At 34.3% G+C, this 24,101-nt stretch overlaps 1 protein-coding gene across 1 annotated transcript in view; it reads right to left on the reverse strand.

Moving 5' to 3' along the window:
- LOC148941409 (cryptochrome-1-like) overlaps positions 1–14,331 on the reverse strand; it is a 118,477-nt gene extending 104,146 nt beyond the window's left edge. The window contains exons 1-3 of the mRNA XM_089104097.1: positions 14,229–14,331; positions 8,789–9,131; positions 1,066–1,174 (exon numbers count right to left, since the gene is read on the reverse strand). Coding sequence (XP_088960223.1) covers positions 1,066–1,174; positions 8,789–9,015 — 336 coding nt within the window. The 5' untranslated portion in view covers positions 9,016–9,131; positions 14,229–14,331. The remainder of the gene's footprint in view (positions 1–1,065; positions 1,175–8,788; positions 9,132–14,228) is intronic.
- Positions 14,332–24,101: the final 9,770 nt, after the last annotated feature.

Consider the following 24,101-nt stretch of genomic DNA (forward strand, 5'->3'; position numbering starts at 1 on the left):
TTAACACTTTTTTTTTTTATCTTACTTGGCATATGTTTTAGTTTAAAACACAAAGTACAGAGTCGGGAGAGAGCTTGCTGAAAACTGTACATGGCCAACAAACCAAAGGCTTCATACATCTCTACAGACTACTAAAAGCAAAAAAGAAAAATTTATAAAAGGCACCACCGTGCTGCGGCAGCCGGTCTGACACCGAAAGACAACAGGCAGAATCTTTCGTCCGCTACAATGCTAAAAATCAAGCGTAAAATTCTCTTATACACCACCCAAAAGGGAATTTTGGGTCTGAATTAGCAAGGTGGTAGAACCAAGCCGCCATTCAGCATAACAGGTTCAAATCAAATTAGCGAATCAAATTAACCTTCCCAAATTTTTCTAGAGCTACTCCAGAAAAAAGGAATATCTTATTTAAGGAAAATGTTAAGGGATAACAACAAAAGGAAAAATATGCCACTGCTTTTATTTGTATCGACATATGATCCATTCTACACACAGAAGGGCAGGTCACCTTTTACAAATGATAGAAAAACAAATCCTACTTCAAATTGCTTTTCATGGGTAACACGGGTTACATTGCTCACTTTTCATTTTACGTTACTAGAAAATTCAAAATATAAAAATAAAATACCAATCTTCTGTAGCCTAAAATAAATTTAGAAACAAATTTGGGCTATATATATTCACAATAAGGGATGGGGTGCGGGGAGTGTAACCTAAACCAGACCCCCCCCCCCCCAATGTACAAATATATAGCCCAAATTATATAATTACAATAATGTTTTGTCACCGCCACTTGTCTTCCACTGAGGGCAATCTAATTGTTTCTCAATACAGACAGATAAAAGCGGTTTGTTCTCGAGCTTTACACAGCCTAAACTTGAGTGTTGGCGGTATTAGACATAAGTACCGAAATTTAACTATCACTTACGAGTGTTAGGGTTATTCTCTATTAGTTGGTCAGGGTCGAGACCAGTATAACATAGAATAATGTGAATACAGCAATTTGCCTCTCAAATGAAAAATAATTTGTCTTGATAATTTTCATTCATAAAATTAAGTGCCTACCTTGAACATCTTAGGAAGAACACCGGCAGGCTGTCCTCGAATCACAAATAATCTGGAGTTCAATTTTCTTAAACTCTGATCGAGATCTTCAAGTGATTGCAGTAGAAACCTGGAAAAGGGCGAGTGATTTAGTGATTCAAGTGATTTAGCACAAGCATAAATGCATCAAATCTTCCGGAATTCCAAGTCTTTACAGAGAGGTTTTAAGCCCGCAAGTCCAAAGAATGAGCATTTATAGCGCCAAATATTTCAATACTAGTGTTTCCACTTCTACAGATCTTTCCATGAATCTACAGAAATTATTGTCTGTACAGACAAAAGAACGCAGTTACGGAATCTATGGAATGCCTGCGGAAAAACCTATTGAAAATGTCATATTCGCCTTTTCCTTATTATATTAGCCCAATATCACCAGAGAACTCTGCTACAAATTATAACTTTTCAGTTTGACGCCTACTCGTCGTCAAGGTAGTTTTGTTATAAGGGTTTTTGCGGTCATGTACTTCGACCATAAGACTTTTGTGGCATCTTGTGGCTTCTGAAAAATTCTAGTGAATCAGAAACAGCGATAGGGAAAACTTCCGACACATAATGGATTATAAAAAGGAGCTACTCTTCAACATCTGTGCACTGCACTTTGATCTCTTTCTCTGAAATCTTCCAGTACTACTCTTCTATACATTTTTTTTTTGTGTATAGTGATGATCTTAAAAAGTTTTTCAATAACAGTGGACTAAGTTGTCACATTGGATCAGCCTGCATAAACAATTACAGTTATGCTGATGACCGCTGTTGTGTTAGCCACTTCTCCCGCAACCTTAGTATGTTACTCAAGATTTGGATGAGCTATGCTAGTGATCATGATACTCTGTACAACTATGCAAATGCTAAGTGCGCATGTTTACACACCCATGATATTCTCGGGCACTTCTTATCCCATCGGCAAGATTATGTGGTACTGACCTGTCCTTTGTGAAGGAGTTCCGTTAGATTGGTTGAGTTTTAATTGGCATTGGCTTGACATTGCTCAAATTCGACATGCTTTGAGGTTATTTTACCTCATGAGACAATATGCTGCTTCATCGTTTTAGTCTTTGTTCAAACAATGTTTAAAATATTATTTTCCTATCTTACTGTGCTAAAATTTTTGTTTTGTCTTTTCTTTACAATTAATTAAAAGGACTTTTTCAAAAAAGAAAGTTCTTCACAGAAAAGAAAAGAGCTAAATTAAACCAAAGAGGAACAAAAATTAAGGCACATAATAGTTCAAATTAAAAAAGGAACAGAAATCACAACGGATAATCAAGCCATACTTAAGACAAACTGAAATTACCACGAACAGGGGTAAGGCTAAGGTCCTCTAAGCCTCCTGAAAGCCAGACCATCATTTACACTTTAATGAAAACAAAATATATTCAATTTTTTTATGACGTTAACAAGCTGAACATTCCTGACTCTTTCAGTAATGAATATCATTACAGTCTATTACACTATCAGTCTACTTTCATTACTTCATTTCAGTAATCTCTCTTAATAGCCTATGGTGGTTTTCTTTCTTTTTTTGTTACTGTTGCTGGTAAATTAATAAATAAAATCACATTGTCCAAAAGAAGCATAGTGTTTGATCAAAATCAATCAAATGACATTAAGCTGTTTAGAAGCCTCATTTACACTTTAATGAAAACAAAATATATTCAATTTTTTTATGACGTTAACAAGCTGAACATTCCTGACTCTTTCAGTAATGAATATCATTACAGTCTATTACACTATCAGTCTACTTTCATTACTTCATTTCAGTAATCTCTCTTAATAGCCTATGGTGGTTTTCTTTCTTTTTTTGTTACTGTTGCTGGTAAATTAATAAATAAAATCACATTGTCCAAAAGAAGCATCGTGTTTGATCAAAATCAATCAAATGACATTAAGCTGTTTAGAAGCCTCATTTACACTTTAATGAAAACAAAATATATTCAATTTTTTTATGACGTTAACAAGCTGAACATTCCTGACTCTTTCAGTAATGAATATCATTACAGTCTATTACACTATCAGTCTACTTTCATTACTTCATTTCAGTAATCTCTCTTAATAGCCTATGGTGGTTTTCTTTCTTTTTTTGTTACTGTTGATGGTAAATTAATAAATAAAATCACATTGTCCAAAAGAAACATCGTGTTTGATCAAATTCAATCAAATGACATTAAGCTGTTTAGAAGCCTCATTTACACTTTAATGAAAACAAAATATATTCAATTTTTTTATGACGTTAACAAGCTGAACATTCCTGACTCTTTCAGTAATGAATATCATTACAGTCTATTACACTATCAGTCTACTTTCATTACTTCCTTTCAGTAATCTCTATTAATAGCCTATGGTGGTTTTCTTTCTTTTTTTGTTACTGTTGCTGGTAAATTAATAAATAAAATCACATTGTCCAAAATAAACATCGTGTTTGATCAAATTCAATAAAATGACATTAAGCTGTTTAGAAGCCTCATTTACACTTTAATGAAAACAAAATATATTCAATTTTTTTATGACGTTAACAAGCTGAACATTCCTGACTCTTTCAGTAATGAATATCATTACAGTCTATTACACTATCAGTTTACTTTCATTACTTCATTTCAGTAATCTCTCTTAATAGCCTATGGTGGTTTTCTTTATTTTTTTGTTAGTGTTGCTGTTTAATTAATAAATAAAATCACATTGTCCAAAAGAAACATCGTGTTTGATCAAATTCAATCAAATGACATTAAGCTGTTTAGAAGCCTCATTTACACTTTAATGAAAACAAAATATATTCAATTTTTTTATGACGTTAACAAGCTGAACATTCCTGACTCTTTCAGTAATGAATATCATTACAGTCTATTACACTATCAGTCTACTTTCATTACTTCCTTTCAGTAATCTCTATTAATAGCCTATGGTGGTTTTCTTTCTTTTTTTGTTACTGTTGCTGGTAAATTAATAAATAAAATCACATTGTCCAAAAGAAACATCGTGTTTGATCAAATTCAATCAAATGACATTAAGCTGTTTAGAAGCCTCATTTACACTTTAATGAAAACAAAATATATTCAATTTTTTTATGACGTTAACAAGCTGAACATTCCTGACTCTTTCAGTAATGAATATCATTACAGTCTATTACACTATCAGTCTACTTTCATTACTTCATTTCAGTTATCTCTATTAAGAGCCTATGGTGGTTTTCTTTCTTTTTTTGTTACTGTTGCTGGTAAATTAATAAATAAAATCACATTGTCCAAAAGAAACATCGTGTTTGATCAAAATCAATCAAATGACATTAAGCTGTTTAGAAGCCTCATTTACACTTTAATGAAAACAAAATATATTCAATTTTTTTATGACGTTAACAAGCTGAACATTCCTGACTCTTTCAGTAATGAATATCATTACAGTCTATTACACTATCAGTTTACTTTCATTACTTCATTTCAGTAATCTCTCTTAATAGCCTATGGTGGTTTTGTTTCTTTTTTTGTTACTGTTGCTGTTTAATTAATAAATAAAATCACATTGTCCAAAAGAAACATCGTGTTTGATCAAAATCAATCAAATGACATTAAGCTGGTTATAAGCCTCATTTACACTTTAATGAAAACAAAATATATTCAATTTTTTTATGACGTTAACAAGCTGAACATTCCTGACTCTTTCAGTAATGAATATCATTACAGTCTATTACACTATCAGTCTACTTTCATTACTTCCTTTCAGTAATCTCTATTAATAGCCTATGGTGGTTTTCTTTCTTTTTTTGTTTCTGTTGCTGGTAAATTAATAAATAAAATCACATTGTCCAAAAGAAACATCGTGTTTGATCAAATTCAATCAAATGACATTAAGCTGTTTAGAAGCCTCATTTACACTTTAATGAAAACAAAATATATTCAATTTTTTTATGACGTTAACAAGCTGAACATTCCTGACTCTTTCAGTAATGAATATCATTACAGTCTATTACACTATCAGTCTACTTTCATTACTTCCTTTCAGTAATCTCTATTAATAGCCTATGGTGGTTTTCTTTCTTTTTTTGTTACTGTTGCTGGTAAATTAATAAATAAAATCACATTGTCCAAAAGAAACATCGTGTTTGATCAAATTCAATCAAATGACATTAAGCTGTTTAGAAGACTCATTTACACTTTAATGAAAACAAAATATATTCAATTTTTTTATGACGTTAACAATCTGAACATTCCTGACTCTTTCAGTAATGAATATCATTACAGTCTATTACACTATCAGTTTACTTTCATTACTTCATTTCAGTAATCTCTCTTAATAGCCTATGGTGGTTTTGTTTCTTTTTTTGTTACTGTTGCTTGTAAATTAATAAATAAAATCACATTGTCCAAAAGAAACATCGTGTTTGATCAAATTCAATCAAATGACATTAAGCTGTTTAGAAGCCTCATTTACACTTTAATGAAAACAAAATATATTCAATTTTTTTATGACGTTAACAAGCTGAACATTCCTGACTCTTTCAGTAATGAATATCATTACAGTCTATTACACTATCAGTCTACTTTCATTACTTCCTTTCAGTAATCTCTATTAATAGCCTATGGTGGTTTTGTTTCTTTTTTTGTTAATGTTGCTGGTAAATTGATAAATAAAATAACAGTGTCCAAAATAAACATCGTGTTTGATCAAATTCAATCAAATGACATTAAGCTGTTTAGAAGCCTCATTTACACTTTAATGAAAACAAAATATATTCAATTTTTTTATGACGTTAACAAGCTGAACATTCCTGACTCTTTCAGTAATGAATATCATTACAGTCTATTACACTATCAGTTTACTTTCATTACTTCATTTCAGTAATCTCTCTTAATAGCCTATGGTGGTTTTGTTTCTTTTTTTGTTACTGTTGCTGTTAAATTAATAAATAAAATCACATTGTCCAAAAGAAGCATCGTGTTTGATCAAAATCAATCAAATGACATTAAGCTGTTTAGAAGCCTCATTTACACTTTAATGAAAACAAAATATATTCAATTTTTTTATGACGTTAACAAGCTGAACATTCCTGACTCTTTCAGTAATGAATATCATTACAGTCTATTACACTATCAGTCTACTTTCATTACTTCCTTTCAGTAATCTCTATTAATAGCCTATGGTGGTTTTGTTTATTTTTTTTTTAATGTTGCTGGTAAATTGATAAATAAAATAACATTGTCCAAAAGAAACATCGTGTTTGATAAAATTCAATCAAATTACATTAAGCTGTTTAGAAGCCTCATTTACACTTTAATGAAAACAAAATATATTCAATTTTTTTATGACGTTAACAAGCTGAACATTCCTGACTCTTTCAGTAATGAATATCATTACAGTCTCTTACACTATCAGTCTACTTTCATTACTTTCTTTCAGTAATCTCTATTAATAGCCTATGGTGGTTTTCTTTCTTTTTTTGTTACTGTTGCTGGTAAATTAATAAATAAAATCAGATTGTCCAAAAGAAACATCGTGTTTGATCAAATTCAATCAAATGACATTAAGTTGTTTAGAAGTTTGAGAACGAGGGAAGGGGACAGGTAGCACCACTCTTATTTCTAAACCTTAATTAGATTTTAGAAGTAATTTTTAGTTGTGTTCTTGTTGATATTGTTGATATAAGAAATAAAAAAAGCTCGAAATAAAAATTATTAAATATCTGCATCCTGTCTAAAGGATTGTGATATTGTTGGCTTCTTTTTTTCTTTTCTTTTTGATGAATGATGAAACATGGTTGACTGCCGTGTTTTCCCTCAATTCTGTAAAACTGAGATCGTGTTTCACGGACTTATTATCGTTACAACGTTGTTACTATTTGCGTTCCACGGCCGCAATATTATAAAAATTTGGCTCCTTCATCTTATTATTTTCGTTCCACGGGAGTTACTATCGTTACGATTTACTTATCATGCTCGCGACCATCATAAGTCGTGATAACTATTTATTTGTATAGAAAAAGTTTATTTATTTAGATAGAAAAAATTCGCTCGTTGTCTGCTCATGCTTTAAAGTCTCCTCATTGCCCATTGTTTGTTTATAGATTTTGAAGTGTTTTGATTCGAATATTTCACCAATAGTTATTGTTCTACCATTTTTCCGTTCGACGAACGTTATTACTATCGAATGGCTCCTCCCCTTAGCAGTGGTTATCATAATAACAAGTAATAACTTCTGTGGAACGAAGTCTGAATTATTAAAGAAAATTTATAAGCTTTAGCGCGGCTATAATCATACAAAACACAGGTGGAGTGGGGATGTAAAATCCTGCAAACTCAAAATACTTTGAAAGCGGAAGTACAGCAAGTGCACCCTATAGTTTGGAGCCATTGATCTGAAACATAGTGCGTTTCTATCTAGGAGATATAGTAGACCGTATTGTCCAGTACCCTAATACATGCTACAGCAGCCCACGGCCACCCTGGTTAGAGATATATACTCCTAGGTTTGTAAGTACAGCTTTTTCGAGAAATGAATAAAAAATACGACCTTTTTGACCCCTACAAAAATTAACGGAACTGGTGCATTATATATAACACAGCGCTATATACTGTATCAAGGAAACCAGACACGAAACCCGTCAAACGGCTGTTTGCAAGAGACCGCTATGGATAAATGATTGAAAAGCCGTGGTTTCTCAATGAGTTTACAATGTTTAAACGATTGTTTTTTGGGGTTTAGGTGGGAAAAAGGTACCTTGGTTAGTTTACGTCTTTAATACATGCTGTGCTTTACCCCCCCCCCCCCACCTCCATAATGTGCAAATATATATCCTAAATTTGTTCATAAACTATTATATATTCATCCTATTTTGTTTTATTTCATTAGCATTAACCAAACTTGACTTCTTTCGTGTGTTATATATAATGCACCAGTACCAAATTCAATTTGCTTAAAATAAATGTCTTACTTTTTGATGGGGGGATGCCTTGTATCTATGGGTATAGGACTGGATATCTTTTCGAAAATTAATCTCAGTGACGGTTTTTTGTCAGCGCTTATCTTTGAATAATGTAACATAAAGACCCCCCACCCCTAGAAAAAGAAAGAAAAACAAACAAAAAACAAATACTTGCAATGTGTAACTTTTGGCCGGTTTACAAGACATTCATCCGTCTAGACACATATTACTGAAGCATTTAGCTAGGAAATGGGACAATTCGTCTATTGTATATTAACTGGCAATTCCTTGATTTTGTCATTGTTTATTTATAGGCTAAACTAAGTCGCAGTGTTTTTTTTTTGCCACAGACCCCCGACTTTCCCCTTGTGTGTCAGAAACTCTGAAAATTTTAATAGACAGAAGACAATACTATCTGATATCGGTACTTGTTAAATATCAAGAACACACTCAAGAAGTGACGTTAGCTTAATCATAATGAAATATACCAAAATCTGACGAAAATAAAACACTTTAGTAAAAAAAATATGGAAACTACAACAAAGTATTACGGAAAGCAGGTCGCCCAGAACGCTTTATATTAAATACCTAGCCTAATCACCTCTATATATCAAATATTTAATTAAAATACACCTGCATCGTAGTGAACCGAATGCGAGAGAAAAACAGGTTTATTCAGATCAAACAAAACTTCTTGAGTATTTTCTGGATGTTTAACAAGTACCCCGATATCATGCATTATTTTCTACAAATTAGAAAAAAGAGTAATAATACCTCCATTTGATTATTCCTACATTTGATGAGCCAGCAAACCAAGGATCTATAATAAAAATACAGCGGAATGTCGTTGCATCCTTTAGTCCTTCTTTTAAAGCAGGATTATCATGTAATCTAAGTCCTTTACGAAACCAGTGCACCAAATGTTTCTCACTCCGTCTTTCTTTATGATATACTGTTGAAGAAGGGGCGACGAATTCATAGTCATATCTCTGACTGCTCATATCACAAATTTGTTTACGATACTAGCAGAAACTTGTAAGATGTCTTCATTCTTTTTACAAAAGAAACATTATTCGCCTCGCCATTCCACCTTAATTAACACTCGAATTGTCTAAACCTGGAAGAAACGGTTCAATATTATTCATTTCCTAACTAAAGCAAAGTCTGTTTGATGAAAGATTAAGAATGACACAGCTTTTAAAAATATAGCATGTTCTCTTTTGGCTCTTTTGTCTCTCCCCAAAAAATTAGAAGTCACCTTGTCCCCCCTCGCGACCCCCCCCCCCCAGTCGTTCTCAAGACATTACTGATACTGACTCCTCTGACTGACTGTGTGAATATACTGTGTTACTACATTAATTTACTGTGAGTAGTTCGACTAAGGCTGACAGTACCAAAAAATTTAAGGCGCATCAAATTCTTTGAACACATTCTCTGATCTCACTTTCGCTTCCCCTAAAAACCTATACTAACTCTCCTTTCTTCTCCTCCCCCCTAATGCTCCGAAGGTTTCAAGTTGATACTCACAAGTCATTCCTAAGAAGTCGCAGACATGCCATTTTGACAACCTAGATTTAGTTTCTTTCAATTTACCTCAAAAACACCCCCCCCCCGCCCCAAGTCAAAATTAAATGTTCATTTAGGTGCTCTATCACCCCCCGAAATTTTTGAATTGATGCCCTAAGCTGTTCTTCAGATAATTCAGATATAGTATTTGATAACTTGGGTACACAAGATGTTGATTGGTTTACGTTGCAACTTCACCTAGAACAGATTCTAGTCCAATAGGATGGCAACCAATAGTGTCTTTTGATTTAATTCGCTACTTAACTGTGACTAGATTCCAAGTACCTTAGCAGTGACTACTACAAAACCATTCATATTACCGGGAGACAACATTATTCAGCCCCTCCCTAACCCAAAATCTGAAGTCATCCCACCCCTCTCCCTTCCTTTTCCAAAATTACCTGAATGTTTCAACTCTATCCTAAAAGCCGCTCCCGAGATATTGCAAATGAAACATCCCAACAGAATCCACCATCCCCCAAATCGAAACCCTTGAACCCTTTCAATAGTCCCTGAAAGTCTCAACGAAATATCTCAAGCAATCCCTGAGATATTGCAAGTAATTTCAAAATCGGGTGCGCACAACGCGTTTTGGTTGGTTCAGCTAAGCGTGATCTTTCATGAGTATACCCTTGGGAAACTCTGGAAAGTGGAAACCTTTGTCTAGCGAACCACTCCTCGGCAGCGGTGCCAACGCGGTACAGTTGTACCGTTTTCGGTACAATTTAGAGGTCCTGGTACAATGCGGTACATCTGAAAATTTTTTGGTACAGTCGAAATTTTAACGTCGTTCACATCTCGTGAACGACGTTATTGACGAAGTTGGTTTCGAAGATTTATACGGAATCATCAAGACGCAGAAATTTTTTATAAGGTTGATGAAAGCGCAGACTTGAGTAACAAATAGAGCCTGGTTATAGTTGTTCCCCATCTTGATCTGAATGGTGTTGATCGAGAAGACAGTTTTCCTGCAAGAGACTCCTTCTTGGGACTTATAGCCTATAGAATTTCGGCAATGTACAGCTGAAGATATTTACTGGGTCATAAGTTAAAATACTTTTTCAAGAAATTGGATCTCCAAAGGCAAACCTAGTAGGATTTGCCACAGACTATGCGTCGGTTTTGATGGGGACGCAAGGTGGTGTTTAGGCAAAGCTGTCAGAAGACTGTTCAAGTTTATTTGTGCTTGGTTGTTCATGCCATTCCATTCACATATGTGCTAGCGCTGTCGGCAAACAATTGCCAAAAGAAATTGAAGATTTTTGTCAGGTTGAATACGGATGTATTTGTCGCAGCCCAAAACAAGCCAGTAAGATTTTAGAATTGCAAAAGTAAATGGAATTGAAAGAACACCAAATTTTGAGACATATAGCAACTCGAAGGTTGTCAAGACAAGCCGCCGCAGCTTGATATTTGGAGCAGTGGGATTGCTTGACTTTATTCTTCCGTGCGGAAAGTCTTAAAGAAGCCAACAAGCCGGGGAAGGTCACTGTCATACTAAAAAAATCTGCTGACAGCGGTTTTCATGGCTTACTTTCCCTTCCTGGTGTATATTTTGCAGTTTATTGAATACCTAAACAAAAAATTTCAGGCAGAAGACACCCAGATTCATCTTGTCTATAATCGTTTTTCTGAAGTGAACAAGACAACATCATTCCACTTTGTGTTGCCAAGTTACATCGAAGAAAGTGATTCCGACCTCATAAATCCAAATGACACAAACTACTACGTCGATTTCAAGTAGTTGGAATGTGGGAACTAAGGGGAAATAACTTGTGCCAAAGAAGAGGTATCTCTATCTGCTGCAGTTTAGTTTAAAAAAGAGCGTAGGAAATTTTTGATCGTCCTCTGTGATGAGATGAGAAAAGTTTTTTCAACTCCAGGTAAGACATCGGTAAGAAACTTCGATTGGCTTCATCCACGCTATGCTATAGGAGTAGAGTAAAATCAGCCAAACCTGGCACCGCTTCTGGCTCAGCTTCCGAATTTATTGAGTGACAATGATCTGGAAGATATCGTCCAAGAGTGGAAGAGATTACCCTTTTGCATTGAGTTTGGTACTTCGATTGACTTAGATCCAATCATGTTTTGGATTGGGGTTTACAGGCAAAAAGATGTTAATGGGTCAAAGCGTTTTCCTCGGGCTCGGGCGTTTCACTTAAAGCATACTTATTCTCCCACAAGCTTTCGCTGCTGCTGAGCGAACTTTCTCTGCTGTCAATCTCAACAAAACCAGTATTAGAAATCATCTCGATTTCACCAGCTTGAACAGGCTTCTCAGTTCAAAACGAATCGTCTGAAGGAATTGAAAACCACCCTTGAAATTGGTTCTGGATCCAAAGTGACTGTGTAAAAGGATGTAAAAAAGCCTGGCTACAAGAAGAAACAGCTGAAAAATTATAAACTAGCACAAATGTTCCTCTTTTAATGTTATAATTTTAATGTTACAGTACTATTACCTTTGTACTATTTAACCTGATTTCTTGTCCAATATAGGCCTAGTCAAAACACTTCTGTTAAATTAATTTAGTTCTGATATATATATATATATATATATATATATATATATATATATATATATATATATATATATATATATATATATATATATATATATATATATATATATATATATATATATATATATATATATATATATATATATATATATATATATATATATATATATTATATATATATATATATAAGGGTGGGGGTAAAATTCATATGTGAAAAAAATGATTGCATTTGAAAAGAGCATAAAAAAGAGCATATATATATATATATATATATATATATATATATATATATATATATATATATATATATATATATATATATATATATATATAGATATATATATATATATATATATATATATATATATATATATATATATATATATATATATATATATATATATATATATATATATATATATATATATATATATATATAATATATATATATATATATATATATATATATAGGTATATATTTGCACATTAGGGGGGGGCGGGGGTAAAGTTTAAACTTATCTCTGATTTGCATCATAAATAAAATTCCCCCCCCCTTTAATGTGCAAATATATACCCTGAATTGGTATATAGGCTAGGGGTGGGGGTAAAATTCATTTTTGACAAAAATGATTATTATATTTGGAAAGAGCATAAAAAAAGGCATCAAGTGGTATGTTTACTTTATTCGTAAGTCAATAATATGAACTGCGAAAAATTTACCGAGAATATTACCATCACAATTGCGTCTGTCCGTCCCCCCACCCCTAATGCCTGGACATACCCCAGGGTTATATACAAAATTTGACATATTTGTTCTTAGTTGTGCTTGCATTATTTCTTGTACGAACTTAATATCAACGCCGATTTGAAAAAAACAGCACTTTTGTATTGTCTTTTTGGACAATGTATTGCAGGCTTTTTGGGTAGGGCACCGACAGAGGGGCAAAGGCGACCCCTGGAAACGATACAATATTAAGAAGATGTATAAAATAGAAATAAGAAATATTCTCAGTGAAATATTGGTAAAAACAAAGCTTCTGGTAGCACCTACCCATGGGAAATTTTTTGAAAGTTCTAGAATCTGAAAACAGTTAGGGAAAACTTTCAGGAATGCATTAGAGGTCTGAAACATGCCCTGTGATGACGTTTTTCAGGCTATAATCTCTAGTCCCTTATTTATAGGGATTAGAATATTACAAAGCAGACAGGTGCCTAATTTATTAGGCCTTCCAAGTCCTAAGGGTAGATGTCTAGAATAGCGACTGTTCAGAGGGAGACATGTTTGAACAAAAAAAGAGACCTTTTTTGACGGTCAATTCTATATTAATTTTTATGATTTTGTTCGCGTTGTTGATAATCCACCCCCCCCCCCCCTAACACTCTCATATAGCCATGGGCGTAGGCAGCATTAGGCAGCATATTGTCTAGGGGGGGGGCAGTCGATAGTGTGATGGAGTTTTATCAACTGCTTTTTCCAACCCATCTGCTTTTTCAGCCATATATAATGTAAATTTGAAGGTCTAGTGGGGGGCAGCTGCCCCCCCCCTGCCCCCCTCCCTACGCCCATGCATATAGCCCTAGGCAATGTAAAAAAAAAAGAACATAACAATTGATAAAAACTGATTCAAAACAGATGAAAATGGGTAAAAGCAAGAGAAATACGATTCACTGATAGTTGATGCAAGAGACTATTATAAAATAAGAATTCCATCATTTTTATGGTTGATTTTTTATATAGCCTAGGGCTATAAGACACCATTACAGGGGGATGGGGACAAACTGTTAAAAACACGAACAAAACCATAAAAATGAATATAAAATTAAGCAGTTTAGAAGTGTCTCTTTTTTTGTTCTAACAAGTCTGCTTTGGAAAAGCCACTATTCTACCTTTACCAGAATGGTTTTCTGAACATGTTTCCTCCTCAACAGCCCCAATTGTAGTTTAATAAAAAAAATTGTGGGCACTACTTCTACCCCTTAAAGTTTCATTCACCTAAGTCGGCTTCCCCACTAGATAACGAAAATTTCGTCTCAGATTTCACCCAAACAAATTTTCCACAACGTTTGCCCATAATTCTTTAAAAAGTAGCCCCAAATCATACTTCCAATACAAATGTTTAAAGTCTCACGTTTTAGTTTGCTCTTCAAAAGTATCTTACAATCAGATCCTCACTAGTCATTTGACATAATATCATGCAACTGCAAATAATACCACTCAATATTGAACAGCGCAAACGTCATGCTTCGGAAACCGCATTGAAGACAACGTGATTTTGCTAAAACCACGTGGACGAGAGCAAGAGTTTGGTAGACATTGTTAAAATCACGTTAAATAAGAAACTTCTAGAAGGTGGAATCGAATCGATTTTTTCTTTGTGACTTTAGCTTTATTGATTTGTTTATGAAGTTTATATCTGATTTATGAAGTTGAATGAGAAGGGGACCTCCCCCCAAACCGTCTCTTCAGGCAAAAGAGTTAGGCAAAATATGAGAGAGGTGATACTCATCAAATTGGGAATTTAAAAAATGTGATTTGTGAAAGGATTCAAAACGAGTCTCGTTTGCTAATTACGGCTTTTACAAACGATTATAAAAAGACTTTTCAAAGAAACACAAAAAGCGAAATTAAACCCTAAAGCAAGAATAAAATAAGTCACACAGTAATTAAAATCCTAAAACGAACAAAATCTGAAATGAATAATCAAGTCAAACTTAAAACGAAAATAAATTGCTACAAATAAAAGAAAAGCTTTCACTCCCTCTATCCGCAACCTAGTAAAGAGCGAATCATATCCCATAGTAACCAAATATTAAAAATCGAGTCTAGAAAAAAGCTACCTAGTGAAAAAAATTGCCATCTGACACTGATTCAGGAATGGTGACTATTATTTCGGTTCGTCTTAAAAGTAAAAGTTTATTGCGAAAAGAAATTTATGGCGATTTAAAAAAAGTCTGACACCCCTCGAAAATTGCGTCAGATCTATATCAAAACTGCACCCTTGGAATCAGCATAGTCGAAAACCTGGTACAGGGAAATTACATTACCCCTCCTCGAAGAACAAAAAAAATCACTTTTTTGCATCGTCAGCACTGATATGTCTCCCCTTTTTTTCATTTCTTTTCTAGCAATTCTAGGGGGTGGCCACAGCATCATGGATAGATTTTTAATAGCTCATTCGAAAGGAAATTAAATTTTTAAGTGCCCTTTTTAAATGACCAAAAAGATTGGAGGGCAACTAGGCCCCCTCCCTACTGGCCTCCTCCCCCCAAAGTCATCTAATCAAAACTTCAAGATAGCTATTTTGTTCAACATAGTTCAAAGGTCCAATATCTACGGATATGGATGATATGACCCTTTATAGTCCCTGGGGAAAGGGCTGTACGCTGTATCAGTATCTGACGTATCGATACCACGCCTATTGGTATGGGCGTATTGTTATTGGGCGTTTTGGTATCGCCTTAATGCGAAACTGTATATTCCTTCATAATATACAAGCGTTGGTGGCTCAGGCAGTAGAGCGTAGGTAATCCCAAGGCGTCGAGTTCGAAGCTCATCCGGGCCAACTTTTTCTGTTAAAATGAGCCCTCTTGCGACATTCTAGGACCACTGGGTCGGTATGATGACCCCTGGGGAAAAGAAAATACAAAAACACTCATCCGTGATCTTTCTTCTGGCAAAAAATAAAAAATTCCACATTTTTGCAGATGAGAGCTTGAAACCTCTACAAGAAGGTTCTCTAATACACTGAATCTGATGGTGTGATTTCCATTAAGATAGAATGACTTTTAAGGGGTGTTTCGCCCTTTTTCGAAAGTAAGGCAAATTTTCTCAGGCTCGTAACTTTTGATGGGTAGGACTAAACTTGATCAAACTTGTATATTTAAAATTAGCATAAAAATCCAATTATTTTGATATATCTACCGATATCAAACTTCCGTTTCTTAGAGTTTGGTTACTATTGAGCCGGGTCGCCTCTTACTTACAGTTCGTTACCACGAACTGTTTGAAAAGCTTGGAAGTATAAAATGATATCATCATTGTAATAATTATAATTAAAAACCCTTAACTGTATGTTTGCAAGAACACCTCCCGTATGTTCCTCCTCCAAGCCTCCTTAATAAACTATGCAATTAAGATACAAAAATCAATACATCAAATCAGATGATTAGAGGCATGGTTTTGTTAGTATGGCGGTGGTCTTCAAATTAGAGTGTCTTGGGTTCAATTCCTAATTGTTTTTTTTTTCAATCACGGTTTTATCCCCTTCTATATGATCATTTTCAGATAATTTCACTGTTTTTATAAATGTGATGCACTCATTTTTTAAAACATGTCCCGGAAAGGTATTTTGTCAAGCATTTTGATTCAAAAGGGAATAGAGGTAATCCAGTTCATGGTTTACAACGAAATTCTTAGTAGATCACTAAATCTATACCCCAACGTATGGCCTAGATTTTTCAAAATTCTGTGTGGGGGTAGGGGTAAAATATGTAGCAAATTTTCCCAAATCAAATGAAAATGACAGAGAAAACTTAAAAACGAACCAGATAGTAATAAAAAAGGTAAAGATGTGCTAAAGAAAGCTGACTTGTTTCAGTGGATGCTTGAATTATGCAGGCTTATCTTAGTTTTGACGACATTTTTTTAGAAACTAAATTTCACCTGGGGGGGAGACTGGGGTCTGGGGGAAAACTGTGCTCTGGGAGACGCAGTTGCTCCCTCAATCCCATAGGAAACGCATACTAATTATTATACTTACTTTTTTTTCAATTATTTACTTGACAATTCTGCTGTAATATTCTCTCCATACGCAAGAATCTGCATCAAAAAAGTAAAAAAAAACAAATGAAAACAGCTCTGTAGGAGAATTCAGGTAATTCTTCCCAAAATTTTTGAAATGAAAACAAACTTAGTTTATAATAGGCCTACCATTTATCGTACCAACACGAGGAATGATCTTTTTTGAAATTTCGATTCATTTGTAAGTAATGAATGGCTTTTGTATTTAAAAAAAAAAAAAAAATGAAAACAGTTCTGTAGGAGAATTCAGGTAATTTTTCCCAAAAATTTTGAAAATAAAACAAACTTAGTTTATAATACCATTTATCGTACCAACAAAAGAAATGATCTTTTTCAAAATTTCGATTCATTTGTAAGTAATGAATGGCTTTTCTATTTAAGAAAAACAAATTAAAACAGTTCTGTAGGAGAATTCAAGTAATTCCTCCCAAAATTTTTGAAATGAAAACAAACTTAGTTTATAATATAATTTATCGTACCTACACAAGAAATAATCTTTTTTGAAATTTAGATTCATTTGTAAGCAATGAATGGCTTTTATATTTAAGAAAAACAAATGAAAACAGTTCTGTCGGAGAATTCAAGTAATTCTTCCCAAAATTTTTGAAATAAAAACAAACTTAGTTTATAATACCATTTATCGTACCTACACAAGAAATGATCTTTTTTGAAATTTTGTTCCATCTCTAAGTAATGCATGGTTTTTCTACTTAGGGGCAGGTCAAATAACTCCCTAAGCCTAGAGGCCCATTCCTGTTGAGCTGGCAAAATTTCCCACAAGCATGTCGGTGTGTGAACCTGTCCGCTTAGTTAACCTTGTGTGTCGAAGCTACTCGCCTAGAGCTACTTTTTTAAGTGCTACTAAATTTAATTTTTAAAACAGAGAATTAAAGGTCTATTTTTTTTTTCTTTTTTTTTATTTACTAAAAGACACGACACTATTTTTCCCTAGATAGGAGGTTATTAGAAACTATATAAAAAAAAAACAAGCTTTGAACTGAAACTAAGGAGCAATATTATAGCTTAAAAAGAACAGAAGTTATTCCGTAAAACAAAAAAGGTCATGGCAGTGTTCTTTCTAAACTAAATTTTTATCAATAACAACAAGAGATTAATTTATAAAAACAAAGTTTTTTCTGAGGGAAGTAAAGAGGGAAGTTGAAACTTAAAACGAACAAAAATTATGGCTTCAAAGGCTATCTAGCATATATCAATAAAACTAATGGAAATAAATCAATTAGTGACATTTTTATATGTTTGTTGGATTGAATAAGACTTAATACTGTACTGAAAAAAAAACACTATAAGAGTTTTGGCGCTGTAAAAATAAACGTTCAAGGGTACTTTTAGCCGTAGACAGGTAAAGCATTTTTAGATTTCTGCTTTATTTATTTATTTTTTCTTTTAATTTGGCATCCTTTCTGAAGAATGAGCTCAGTTCAATGACTGACTGTCATTTTGGAACTGAAAAAGACATTTCATGATTATTTTGTAGACAAGTTCAAAGTGAAGGAATCTTATTAGTATTAAGACTACAGGCTCGCTTTAAAATTTGTATCACAACTTGAAATTCTCCGTTTTATAGAGAGAAATAACTGGATCTCCAGAGTCCATATGATGGTCGATATGTTCTTCATTTCGAGTAATACTAGCTAAGACCAAGACGTTATCCGATAAAACAGTCCAATATTTTTATGTTGTTTAATGAATTTAAACATATTATATTTATGCATAAACTTTAAAAATAATTTTAGTTCGATACTAAAGACTACTGATATTACAGTCCGCGCAGGACTATGAAACGCATTAAAGGTTTGTTTATTGTTTCGGGACTATCTATTTAATTCCGACTCTTAAACCCACATTTTTGTTTTTTGTGTTTTCAGTAAAGCGCTTGTTTTCTGTAATCCTACAAACATAGAGAAATATCACCAGTTGATTTATTTGCACTAGTTTTATTGATATGTTAGATAGGCTGTGAAGTAATAATTTTTGTTCGTTTCAAGTTTCAGCTTCGCTCGTTACTTCCCTCGGAAAAACTGTTGTTTTTTTATTAATCCCGCTAAAGGGTAGTGTCATTTACATCTTAAAGGAAAGAAAATCCGTTTTCAATAGCCTTTGTTTTTTCAATTATAGCACTAAAAATTAAATACTGCTAAAACTTCCAGGAATAATTTTTATTTGTTCATAAGTATTTTAAACAATTAATTTAGCTTCATCAGTGGAATATATAATACATTTTCAAGAAAAAAATTTTCTTTTAAATCTACTCCCTTTATTAATTCGCCAACTTGTAGCACTGCTTCAGCATACAGAGTGCTTCAAAATTGTCAATTGACGTTTCAAAAGTTAAAATTATATTGGGAATCACTTTTTAGTAATTTTTAATCAAATAAAATCAAGATAAAAAATTGTGACAAAAAGTGTCACCAAACAAATCGTGGTAACGAACTGTAAGGAGCGAGTCGGCCAAATAGTAATCGAAACTCTAAAAAACGGAATTTTGATAACAATTGATAAATCAAAATAATTGGCATTAAATGCTGATTCCAAATATGTAAAATTCATTATATCGACCTTTGCCCATCAAAAGCTCAAAGTCTGAATTTCATGATTTTCGAAAAGGGGGAAACACCCCTAAAATGTCAAGAAATCCCATTGAAATTCGCACCGTCATCTTCGGCATACCATTACTATAGAACCCTGCTCTGAAGGTTTCAAGCTTCCTTTTGCAAAAATGCAGAGTTTTGTCTATTTTTTTTTTTCCCAGAAGAAAGATCATGGGTGCGTGTGCATTTATTTTTTATCGAACCAATGGTAACTGTATCGAACCAATGGTCCTAGAAGATCGAGAGAGGGGCAATTCTAACAAATATTAAAAGTTGTAGTGCCCTTTTTCAAGTGAGACGAAAGATTGGAGGACAATTAGCCTACTCCCACGCCCCTCCACCCCAGGCATTTGATTAAAGTTTTGAGATAGCCACTTTGTTCAGCATAGTTGAAAATTCAAATAACCATGCCTCTGGGGATGATACCATCCCCTAGGGAAAGGGCTATAGGTTATTAAATTTACCCATTGTTTGCATATAGTATTTATTATTGGGAAGCATACAGAGATTTTTGGGAAGGGTACATTTTCTGCGGGGAATTTTATAGGAAGATTTTTCCGTGAAGAGGGAAGTTTCCGGGGATAAACTTTCAAGGGGGAAATTTACACATGGGAATTTAGCAGAATTACATTACAAGTCTTTTTATTTAAAATTTCTTTTATTATAAATTTTCAAAGAGGTTGGAATTCTCAGGGAAATTTTTCCACTGGGGGGGGGATTTCCGCGAGAGAAATTCTTCATGGTTAATTTTCTGCAGGAAAAATTCTCCATTGGGGATTTTCCCCGGTAAAAATTCTCCATGAGGGAATATTCCGCGCGAGAAACTTTCCATAGAGGAGTTTTCGTGGGGAGAATTTTCCGTTGAGGAGGAAGCAGATTTTCCAGCATTAATTCAAAAACAATCAGAAACTAAATAAAAATGTTTTCCAACCAAAAAAAGGAGCAACGTTAAAACTTAAAACGAACGACTTTGGTTCCCAATGCCTTAAGAATGACTCCTGAGACACAAGTGACGTTTAATTAGAATAAGAAGCTGTTTAAAGTGATAAAAACTTTTAGTTCAAAGAGCTAGGTGTTGAGGAGGTGCATCCCCCTGATATACGGAATCATTTCTGTTCATTTTAAGTTTTAATCTCGTCCTTAGTTTCAGTTGAAAAGAGTTTTTTTATTTAATATTCCAAAATAATCAACTTTTTATCATGCTTTTGAATATATGTAAATCCTTAAGGCTAAAATTACCCATCAAAAGTTACGGGCCTGAGAAAATTTGCTCTATTTTCAAAAACGAGCAAAAGCCCCAAAAGGGTGATTGATTCAAGTCCAGTAAATCTAAGAAACTCTGGGACAAAATTGCAATATAAAAGATTTCTACATGGTCTTGTAGAGTAAAAAATTCTGTACAACATTTCAAAAGTCCCCAAAAATCCCCTGGGCGGAACAGGGTAAAAAACAGGCGAAAAGGAGGAAAAGGGGGGAAAATTGTAAACATTCAGGGGCGGATTTATTGTGGACTTGAACTTCACGTCTGTTCTTTTTCTGCGCGGAGAAATCGAAAAAAGAAAGTTATGTGGTTTTATCGCAGGAATTGGTTCGATTTCCCCCTTTAGTGGGGGAGGGGGAAACAGTATCCTCAAGAGTTGTGCGATATGGCTGGTCAAAATGTTGCCCCCAAGGTTTCTTGACTCGATGATTTTAAAAAAATGCTATTAGATTTGTATCTTGCTTTTCTGCACTGTTTTCACCGTAGGGGAGACAATGTATCGGGACTTCGGAGTATGTGGGCAGATTTACTTCGACTATATAATAGAAACAAAAGACAAAATTAAATGTAGAAAATGAGACAAATCAGGTAACTTCGGTGATCACAGCAAAAGACAATTGCGGTTTTGATTCAACTAAAAAAGATAAGATCAAGGATTTGTACTAAATATCGTCTTGTTTTCTTCTCAAAAATATCTTTATTGGAACCCGCAATCCCTTGGCAGTCTTTGCAAGCAAGTGGCAATCCATTTTTTCGGCTACTACAGCGTGAACTGTCACAGTGGGAACGCGTGCAGCTGCAACGAGTCACATTTAGCAGATGAGGCAGAGCAGGTCCGATGTCTTTCATGATCGGAGTGAGGCGTCCGTCGCGTAATCGCCAACCCCAGTCGAGAAGTGAAGTTTCGTTAATGCTAATGAAATAAACAAAATAGGATGAAAATATAATAGTTTAGAAACAAATTTGATCTATATATTTGCACACTAGGGGGGAGGGGAGGGTAAAGCATAGCATATAATAAATACGTAACCAAATCTAATCTAACTTAAGCTAGCTACCAAACGCCAAAAAACTGGGGTTTAGTCCCACTAAACCCCAAAAAACTAAAGTTTAAATCTTTGTCACGGAGCGAGCAACATCTCACTAGTGTTGTCAGACCACTATACAATGCATGATAACCGGAATGAACACCGGGTAATAAGCCCAGATGCTATACAAAAAATCTCGTGTGTCCCAGCAAACCGGTAAGTACCCTTCACTCTTTAATAGATTACCATTCGCTCGTTTTTTTTTTTTTTTTTTTTTTTTTTTACTTATACAAAAAAACTTTAGGCAATGAAACTAGTCGACATGATTTTTCTTTTTTATATACTACTACTACTACTACTACTACTACTACTACTACTAACAACTCACCGCAGCACCAAGCCGCATGAGGCCAACACAGCTAGGCACGCTCCTCCTGCACCCCAATCTATTCAAAGCCTCCCTTTTTACGTCCGCCCATGAAGTTCCCATTTTCTTTAAATCTTTCTTTATGACGTCCTCCGACCCCAGACGAGGACGACCTGCTTTCCGTTTAACCCTAGACGGTTGGCCAAAAAGAACAATCTTCTGCAATCTGTCATCCTTCATCCTCATAACTTGCCCTAGCCACCTCAACCTTTTTTTCATTATAGCCCTAGAGAGCGGTATTGAACCATATTTTTTGTATAGCCTATTGTTAGAAATACGGTCAGTCAGCCGAGCACACAGAACAATCCTTAAGCAATTTCTTTGGAAAATATCTAGCAAATCTTCATTCGCTTTTCAGAGCGTCCATGCTTCAGAGCCATATTTGACCACTGTAGCTTCTAATATTCTAATCTTGGTTTACAGACTTATCTTCCTATTCGTCCAGACTTTTTTTTAAGTCTGAAAAACACCCTAAGCCTTGGCTATTCTACTTTTAACATATTCACTGTTCCAACCATCTTAACTAATAATGCTACCAAGGTAAGCGGAGCTGCCCACCTGATCAATCTTTTCATTACCTAACATAACCTTTTCATCTTCACTTACTTCTAGACTTAAGGACTTAGTCTTCTTAACATTAATTGTAAACCTGTTCTAGCACCCTGAACTCGCAAAACCTCTAAAACTTCATTCATTTTGCTCACACTTTCATCTAGGATGCTTAAATCATCAGCATAATCTAAGTCCAGGAGACTTTTTCTTCCCCATTTGATTCCGTGGTTTCCCATTGCCTTTCCTGTGCTCCTTAAAACAAAGTCAATCAAAATAATCCATATAAAAGGGGATAGAACACAACCCTGATGGGGGATTGAACAATATTGGTTTTACTCCCTACATCACTTAAACTTTCTTACAAGAAATGTGCAACTTTTTCATACAGTATCTTTAAAAATTTGTGAATAAAAAGTTCAATCATTTTCATGAAAAGAAAAATCAATAAACGACTTTTTTCATCAGGCAGTTATTTTTGACGCGATTTTAGTTTTTGCTTGCTAAGGGGGTTGGGGGGGGGGGGGTATAAAAGAGGACTGTAAACCTCCAGGTCACACATTTTCAACTATGAAGATTAAAATACAACCGTTATTATGCTTTCCAGCCTTTCGATTGCGGAATAAAAACAATTTTAGACACGTAGAAAGAGGTCGTAGCTTTTAACGGAGCCATTAAATGTATGTCTGATATTTTGTGGTAACCTGCAAATTCTAGCAGAAAGGAGAATTTGAAAAATAATAATAATGAGATGCATACAAACTATTGAAAGAAGCAATTTTCGACGCTTTTTAAGGTGGGAGGCACAAACCTCCAGTTAAGGGTTTTAGACCATGGAAAATAGAGCGGTTAGCGTGGCTATCATAGGATATCGCAGGAGTGAAGAGGCTTAAAACCTCTTCTTAAGTGTTAGGGACCATGAAAAACCGATTGTATGTCTTAGAATTTGCATTTTCTGGTATTTTCAACCTCTCGGGGCAAATGTTGATGAGTTGTGGCACAAAATAGCAGAAAATACCACTTTGATGTGGCTTTTCACGATAATGGGAAGGTCTTAAAAAATCTCTTGTAAACGTTAGAAACCGTGAAAAATCGTGTGGCTATCTTAGAGTTTGCACTTCCTGGTATTTTTGCCCTCTATGTATAAACATTGATGTTCTGTTGCATAAAATGGCAGAAAACGCCACTTCATTGTGGCATGATAGTAGTATTTTAACTTATACTTTGCTTGCTGCCATAGGAATTACTATGCTATTTGCTTGCAGCACGTTCCTTATGTTCCTCACCATGCTATTTGCAGAGACCTCTACCCCATTTCAAAGAGAGT

The sequence above is a fragment of the Artemia sp. Qi Xiang Cuo genome, chromosome 18 (genome assembly GCF_049724085.1).
Source record: "Artemia sp. Qi Xiang Cuo chromosome 18, ASM4972408v1, whole genome shotgun sequence".
Taxonomy (NCBI): domain Eukaryota; kingdom Metazoa; phylum Arthropoda; class Branchiopoda; order Anostraca; family Artemiidae; genus Artemia; species Artemia sp. Qi Xiang Cuo.